This window comes from Notothenia rossii (assembly GCF_949606895.1).
Source record: "Notothenia rossii genome assembly, chromosome: 6".
Taxonomy (NCBI): domain Eukaryota; kingdom Metazoa; phylum Chordata; class Actinopteri; order Perciformes; family Nototheniidae; genus Notothenia; species Notothenia rossii.
Genome location: NC_136909.1, coordinates 26880675 through 26889340, shown reverse-complemented (window position 1 = coordinate 26889340; position 8666 = coordinate 26880675). Strand labels below are relative to the sequence as shown.

Genomic DNA, 8666 nt, shown 5'->3' with positions numbered 1-8666 from the left:
AAGCGGAGACAACCTGTCCACAGGAGACAAACCCTGTGTTGGGAAAAGTGATAGTTAAGCTAAGCATTGAGTCACATTTGTATTGTACTTTTTAATGTCTTAAGTGTACTGCAATTTACAACTTAACCTGGGATCTAACAATTGAATTGCCAAAATGTAAGTCGTAATTGCTGTGCATCTGAAATGTTATTCTTCTTATGAATCAATATAGTCAGTATTTGTTATCTTTTAATGACACTTGTTATCATTATAGAAGAGGTTGTGGACATTTACAGTCCAACCAATTTAATTAAAATAGCTTTCCTCATTGGAGAAGTGCAGACTTTATTACAAAAATGTCACTGTCAGAACTAATCAACTAAAACATAGATTTTGAAAAAAGAGTTAAAAAATCATGTCATCAATATTCAGCATTATTTATGTATAACTCAACATGAAATATCAACAAATTCTTTGTTTAAAATCATGAAAGTATGCAATGTAAGATTTTCTGCCCAGGTTTTAAGTAACGTTCTCCTCAACAGCCACAGTTTCTTATTTTAGCGAGGGAAAACTAATTTGACATAATATTAATATAACATTTGTCCTCCGACAATTTGGATTTTATTTGTAAACTAACTAAGACTCATGCACTCTCTAATAGTTATACTACTGTTTTGATACTTTAATGTACTACATTGCCTATATACAGTTGTAAACGCCTGTAAAAAGTATAAATCCGTTTTTTATGTAATTCAAATATCATTTGTGTCTCATCCAGGCCATTAATGGTGCACCCTACGGAGTGATCGGGGTTCTTGTGTACACAGACCCTTTGGACATCAATGATGGTGTCATGTCAGACCTCAATGAGACGATCTCCTCACTCCTGGTACCTGCCGCCGTCCGGTGTGGAGAGAGGCTCCTTTAACACCCACTATGGAGACCTGCTCACTCCCTACCTGGCTGCCAAAGGTAACCTGTCACTTGTCTTTTTATTGTGTGTTTACTACTGTGCACTTTGGCTTCAATACAATCTGAGGAAGGACTTTTGCAACACACAGCTGATATAAAGATAAAACCAGGGCATTTAAATCCTTTTCATTTGAATGTTTAACTTGTTTTAACTTATTCTTTAGATGAAACCTACAGAATCCCTGCCAAGGACATTACAGGGGTCCCTCCCATTCCTATTCAACCAATCGGATTTGAGGATGCCTACAAGCTAATCTGGTTTGCAATGGCTTTTTATATATATGCAGTCTATGGATGAAAAACACAAAATAATACATTACATTTGTTTTTCTGGTTATTTCAGTGAGCTGGGCGGAGAAGCAGCTCCAGCTCTATGGCAGGGATCATTCAACTGTGCCTACAACTTTGGCAGTCCAGGGTTCAAACTGACATCTGCTTTCAACAACAGGTATTAACTGTAAATACAAATTAACTTAAAAAAGTGCTTTTAACAAAGTAGGAAAAAAACAAGTTGAATAAACTGAAAATGAGGCCAAAGGACATGTGTCAGAGGGAGTGAAGACAAACTAAATCATGAAATCAGCTAAATAGGTTAAGAATAAAACAGTATAAATACAAAAAGTGTATCAAACATTTCAAAAAGCACTCATCAACAGTTTAATTCTGGGACATCTATTTGTCTCCTTTCCTTGTCGCTCCATGCTTCTGACTTTGACCCTCTTCTCCAGTGATGTGAAACTGGACATCTTCAACCATGAAGAGTTGAAGAACTCCTCCAATGTGATGGGGGTCATCAGAGGGAGTGTGGAGCCAGGTGAGACTGGTGACCCAAGTCAATAATTATCAGCCATTCACTACCATCTTTATTCAGCTTGATTTACTCTGCTCTGTTTGTGTGTGTGTGTGTGTCCACAGACAGGTATGTGATCTATGGGAACCACAGGGACAGCTGGGTCCACGGTGCCATCGACCCCAGCAGCGGGACGTCCGTCATGCTGGAATTAACCAGAGTGCTGGGCAAGATGGTCAAGCAGGGTGAGGACAGTGGAAGCTGAATGAGTTATTTTTGTTTAATGTGCCTGATAAAGAGTTAATCTCTGCTTTTCTCTGTTAAAGGCAAATGGAGGCCTCGCAGGTCCATTATTTTTGGAAGCTGGGGAGCGGAGGAGTTTGGCCTTATTGGGTCTGCAGAATACACAGAGGTGGGTAATGCAATTATTCCTCCACTCTTCATGCATTCATAAGCAATCACACACTCTCTTGCTTAATTCAATACATTTAGGAGTTTTGCTGATACTGACCATTAGCTTATTGTTGCAAATGTTGGTCATTTCCTGAGTAGATTACAACATTACTTGTCAAAACATTGATTTGTTTGTTTGTTTGTTTGTTTGTAAACTGACTAACAGTAACAAATATGACCTTGGTCTTGTTTTTTTCCCAGCAATACTTCACCAAGCTCAGTGAAAGAACCGTTGCGTACATCAACGTGGATATAGCTGTTTTTGGTAAGAAGCTTTTGCTGCATTACCTGTCAAAACCAGATACCCTTTCTCGGAGTAATCTCACTTGGTCAACCTGGACAGCCGAAATTATTGGAAATGAAAGATGTTGCTAGGTTGATTATTGATCTTTCCGCCTTTAGATGTTTTTTGGAATGTTCTAGAAACCATCCAGTTGACAGACATGAATTATTTGGTGGTACATAATGTTAAATGCATAAAAAACATCTCCTACTTTAAATGGTGTTGTGGGTTGTTGATGCGTAGGTTAATAATGATACTGATCTAAAGCACTCATCTTCCATTCCTTAGCAAACGCCACTCTGAGGGCTTCTGGGATGCCATCGCTACAGAACGTCATCTTTAAAGCTTCAAAACAGGTACGCTTTCTCTCCAGCATTTTACCTTTGGCTAAACCCTCGTCAATAGTCCGACAGGAATGTGACACCTGAAAGCCTGTCTGCTCTCTAGGTGGATGCCCCTGGGCTGGACTCCACGTCTGTGTACGACAACTGGATTCAATATGCCAACAGGACAAGCCCGACCCACGGACTCATTCCCAAGTAATGAGAGTTTCTTTACTTTTCCCGGATTTTACATTGTATTCTGGGAGAAGATTTGTCTACATGCAAGGTTTTTTATCCATTGTTGTTAGACATGAAGCTTCATCCATAATCTCTGGTGGATGGGTTTTTGTTCAAATTGAAACAATAGGATTGGCTAGAAAACTGTTTAAATCTTGAATCAAAGTGATTGATAAATGTGAACACACCTTGAAAAAACCCTTAACAAATCAATTAATTGAAAATGCATATTTTCCATACAGTCTGTTTAGTTTATTATCTGTGCCTTGAGTTGATTTGCATCATATACGTGATAAACGTGTTAAATGATACTATGTGTTTTCACAGAAAGCTCAAGTCTTGCATGCACTCCCTTCCTTAAACAGGGTGGGCTACCTATCAGGAGCAGGGAGTGATTACGCTGCCTTTGTCCACTACCTGGGAATCACTTCCATGGACATATCATACACATATGACAGGGTATGAAAGACTTGCTGAATACGTCTTACTGTAATATGGCTGTCTTCCCTTCTTCCTACTAACTCAATCTTAAATGCATTGCTTTCTTGGTGTACTTTTTTAAGAAAATAAATTATTTTGGTGCACAAATGTTTTAGAAGAAGTCAGAATTAGACTGAACTCAAGCAATGTAATTTATATCATGTTGATATTTTTCTTTCTACAGAGTAAAACAAATGCTCGGATTTACCCTGCGTATCACACAGCATACGACACTTTTGACTACGCTTCAAAGTTCATTGATCCCGGTGAGCAATGAGATCTCATGTATTCACATTTTTCTATAATAGTCCTGCAGATTATACTTTATTCTGTGGTAAATGTTTCAAAAAAATATATACACGTTTAACAAAAAAGTCTTACATTTCCCAGCCATGTCTCCATCTTCTGTTGTTAAATGTGACAACTTCAAAGGATGTCCAAACAATTTCTTGTGTAAATCCTCTCATCCCTCTCAGGGTTCGTCAGTCACCAGGCTATTGCCAGGACAGCAGGAAACGTCCTGATCCGATTGGCTGACAGCCTGGTGTTGCCATTAAACTGCAGTGACTACGCTGAGACTCTGGAAGGCTACCTGAACACAGCCGTGACTCTTTATGAGCAGCAGCTGCAAAACAGGAGTATCTCCATGGGTGAGCACAGATTTCAGTGATGCTGGGAAATATTGCCGCAACAGGGGCTACAATAAATATTGTATGGGTCAAATAATTTCATCTGGGATTCATATCTCACCATGACAAGGTTGTGTCAAATGTGGATGTTTTTATAGTTTGGCAGCTGCAATAATCACTTGATTACTTCAACTGCAAGACCTTAGATAGACAATGTTTCTCATTGGTATTTGTGTTTTTAACTGCTCTGAGGAACCTGAAAATATAAAAAACTGTGTTCAGGTTGCCCTTATGAAAAAACAGGAGACACTACAACAGCAGGAGTCAGCGCCTCTTTCTCTTATTCACAGAAGAGTATTAAGGGTGAAAGCTTCGCACGGAGGCTTCATAGCTGATTTGTGTTTTGTTTCAGAACCAATTAAACGTGCAGTGGCCAGTTTCCGCAATGCAGCTACTCATTTGGACCAGGCGATTCGCTCTTCAGACCTGGCAAATGAAACGTAAGAACACAAACATACGTCATAATTGTCACATCGTCATATTATTATATCCTCTGCTAAATGAGCCCCCTCTCTCTGTCTCTCTGCTTCAGACCACTGAAGGTCAGAAGGATCAATGACCAGCTCATGCTGCTGGACCGAGCTTTCTTGGACCCTCTGGCCTTCCCAGATAAATATGCATTCAGGTGAGATGATGATGTGTCCCCCAGGGAAATAAAGCTAGCATCGTGGCTTGAGGGCAGTCCTATTCTGAAATATCCAAACTCTAATAGGGATTGACATGAAATTGCGTACAGGCCTTTTCTTGAGCCTTTCTCTTTTCCTCTAGCACCACCATGAGGTTTACATTGGTGGTTTTGAGTCAAATGTCTGAACATTTAGTTAGATCTGTTAAATTAATAAGCTAAATATAATGTAAGCATTCTGAAATGGCCTGCCTTGAGTAATTTTTTACACATACTGCATTTTCAAGGGTTCCCAGATCTCAGTTTCTTTGCTTTTAAAATATATTTTGACCTTGTTCCTCTCTGGGACTTCCCCTTACACTCATATGCGGACGCCATGTTGGGATAACATCAGTGATATCCTGCTTCTTTGTAATTTTGCTATATCATTTTATGATTTTGGTATTTTATAACACTCTTTATAACCCCATGCAGGCATGTTATCTGGGCCTCTAGTAGTGCCGGAAAGCCAACCTTCCCCGGTCTTGCCGATGCCTATGCAAAAGCTGAGTCATTGGTGGAGTCCAGCGCCTGGGACAAAGTGCACTACCACCTGTCCGTCCTGAGTCAGGCCATCGAGGGCGCTGCTCACACACTGGAAGACGTCATATAGAAGCAGAGCAGAGAGGAGGGAGGAACTGCACACACTCAGGGATTATTTTCTTTTAAAGACAGTGACCTGCAGCCAATGAGCACTGATCAGCTCGGCCATGATGAGACTATTTATAGATGATATAAGTCTGCTCTACGAACAATTACATGAATGATGTCTTATTTCCATATTCTATGTTTAAAATATTTCAATATAATTTTTTTTTTAAACCACTTCATTGAAGATCAACCACTTTTAATACGCTTGTATTCTGTTTTGTGTACACCAACTATTAAAATGAACATGCACTTAAAAAAGGGGTACTTAAAGTCTCTGCATTGTGTCAAACAACAATAAGAAGAACAATAATGAAGAAAAGGTGAATTCAATTTAGACTCACTGTGACATTAGAGACACAAATAACCACCTCAGTAAGTCATTTCCAAATTAATGCTGGCATTCCATCTACATTTCTAAAATGGTGATATATAATATAAACAGCTACGTAATAGAAGAATATTTTCAGAAAGGTTTTTTGTTTTGCAGACATAACATTTTTTTTCATAATTACCATTTTATTGTCTTGTCAAATTCAGACGTTTGTATTTTTTTAATCTCAAAGATCCAAAACAGCACATTTCTGCTTGAGCAAGAATGAGTCACACACAGTGAGGGATGATTACTTGCTTATTCTTCAGACATTTACGTCATCTATGTGTGCCAAAAATATTGAATCTGACAGGAGCATCAAATAGCCAAGCTCTGAGTCACCGGACTGTCTGGGACAAGGGGAAGGGACAGACACTGCAGAGCCATTATTAACTTTAAAAGGACTGGGTTAAGGATCCAGAAGATGGAAAGTTTAAAAAAGAACAATCCCAAATCAATGTTGCAAAAAAACGTATAATTGTATACCTTAGGAGGATCAGTCAAAAAAATGTACAGACCTCATTGAAAATTGGCAGGTACTGAATGGGCCACAATTGCAGCCTTCTTCCCTTCTGCAGGCCTGTATGGGGAGCTGCAATAGTGTCTACTGCCACAAGGGGTCAGACAATGATGTCAATTAAAACCATTCAATGGACATAGTCAGCATTGGGGATATACAGTAAGTATCATTGTCACATAACCTTAGTGACTATTATGTCTACAAATTCTTCCAAATCAAACATCTAGAAAAGAAAATGAATCTCTCAGATAATGCTGCCAAAAATGCTGTTGTATGGATAACAGTTAATGAAGGAGTGTAAGGAAAGGGGGCAAATCTACGGAGGGACATAGGAAAGAAAGATAGCATGAAAACTGTTCTCTGATTTAAAGGATTCTTCTCTACTTGTTTCCTGTTCAGGCTCTCCTGTAAACACAGGACTCAGGGACTGCTGGTTTTATTCAGCCTCCTCCCATCTGGTTAAAATTTGCACTGTTGTTAGTCACACCCATCTGAGTCCTTTGAGCCACTGTGGAAACACAACTTGGACGTAGCACTGGTGTGCAATAAATGAATATGTGTGTCTACTCTGTGTAGGTTGGTGGATGAGGGAGGAGGGTGGGTTCATGCATCTTTATTTTCCTGATAAGATTGGCCTCTTTGGATCTTGGTTATTCTTAAAGTTAAAGCAGTGTTAGGACCAAATGCATTTAGCTGCAATTAAGCAGCATTGTATGCTTTAAAATATCACAGCCACAAAAGAAACAGAACTGAGCTCTAGTCTAGAGACAAGCTGCAGGTGCATCAGTCACAAAGCACCATGTTTTTTTGCCATGTCAAACAAAAAGCAACAAAATATATCAATTAAAAGTAACTCGCAAATATATGAAGAACATATGCAGTAAATATCAGTTGACTAGCAGCCTGATAGAAATTGTGTAAAGCAGTATTTGAAGGTATTTTCTACTAGTTTGTGTTTAAATGATATTGTCTACCACCGTTTCTTAAAAAAACTATATTTTTGGGATATTAAAAAACCTACACAATTACCACATAATTGTACTCTTTATCAAACTTCAGGGTCAGACCGTAATACAAAAATGTAAATCGTGCATTAGGCAAACTCATGGTGAATCGTACGTAGCAGTAATGACTGGCAGTTTTGTTGTCGAGATATATATAGAAGTTCCTCTGTTTTTTTACCATGGGTAATATTGACAGAGGATGGTTTCTATTTTCAGCAATGCCATCCTTGACATTCACAGTTTGACAGTAATATTTTGCAGAACTGCCCAGAACAACCAGAGTCTGTTCAAATCCACTGAGCAGTTTCAGTGGTGCAGCAGAAGCCGGGGGAGGAAGCACTTTATGGTTTAAAGGTTCCTCTCATGCTGGTTTGTAAACAATCTGCATGAATGGAAATTGAGCTATCTCTGTTTGCATCTGCTTCCATTCTTCTGTGTTATATCCCATGTGGTATCAGAGTCCTGGGTATATTTTTAGTGATAAACATTTGTATCAAATATGTTTCACCTTTGCCCCAAGTTTGGGTAGAAATACAATCGCCAAGTATTTTTTACTTGAATATTCTTTTCAAAAGGATGCTGACTGTTTTATTAGTGTTATTCCATCAATTGTACATGTAAAGTTTAGTTTACCTATTACCTTAGCCTGTGAAAACGTATAATATTAATTGGGGAACTGGAGAAGCTTTGTCATCTTGAAGAAATAAACCCTGATGAAGTCATATTGATGTCATTAGCATTGAGACTTTTAATAACAGAAGGGCTGCATGGCAAACTGGGGGTGTAGAGTTTAGAACACATTAATGTTTATCAGGCACAAAGAAGGTCTATGGAAAGATGTTGAAGAGGGTGATGCATTATGGGAGGTGTAGGTAAAATGTAGGATTGAAAAACCACAACAAAGACAGGTCGTTCACTCGCCAGTCGCAGAGTTTATTCTTTTAAATATACATAGACTTTTTCCCCATATTAAATACCCCCCCACCCCCCCTCCCTGTCATCCCTCCCTCCTCCCATTTCCTCCCTCACACTCAATCCTCCGCTGTCTCTGTTCCCCCCCGCACCAGAGAGAAAGCTCGTCCGGCTTAAAAACACACTCTACTTTGTGCAGCATATTGCTTATTAAGACATTTGCGAAAACATAAATTAAAAATACTACAGCTTGTTGTTTTTTTATCCATGTTCTGCTCCAACATCAGACTGCTCTGAACAGATTCTAAAAAGAAAGAAAGAAAACAACACAGTGTC

General features: G+C 38.9%; 1 protein-coding gene across 1 annotated transcript in view; it reads left to right on the top strand.

Annotated features, from left to right (window-relative positions):
* The window catches only part of LOC307044554 (aminopeptidase NAALADL1-like), a gene marked incomplete at its 5' end in the record, with an annotated part of 6377 nt that extends 595 nt beyond the window's left edge, over positions 1 to 5782 (top strand). The window contains 16 exon segments of the mRNA XM_079689864.1: positions 761 to 859; positions 861 to 954; positions 1119 to 1212; positions 1298 to 1402; positions 1683 to 1768; positions 1870 to 1989; positions 2071 to 2156; positions 2399 to 2462; positions 2769 to 2836; positions 2928 to 3019; positions 3406 to 3499; positions 3705 to 3786; positions 3997 to 4170; positions 4562 to 4649; positions 4742 to 4834; positions 5309 to 5782. Of these exon segments, the coding sequence (XP_079545990.1) occupies positions 761 to 859; positions 861 to 954; positions 1119 to 1212; positions 1298 to 1402; positions 1683 to 1768; positions 1870 to 1989; positions 2071 to 2156; positions 2399 to 2462; positions 2769 to 2836; positions 2928 to 3019; positions 3406 to 3499; positions 3705 to 3786; positions 3997 to 4170; positions 4562 to 4649; positions 4742 to 4834; positions 5309 to 5486 (1617 nt within the window). The 3' untranslated portion in view covers positions 5487 to 5782.
* Positions 5783 to 8666: the final 2884 nt, after the last annotated feature.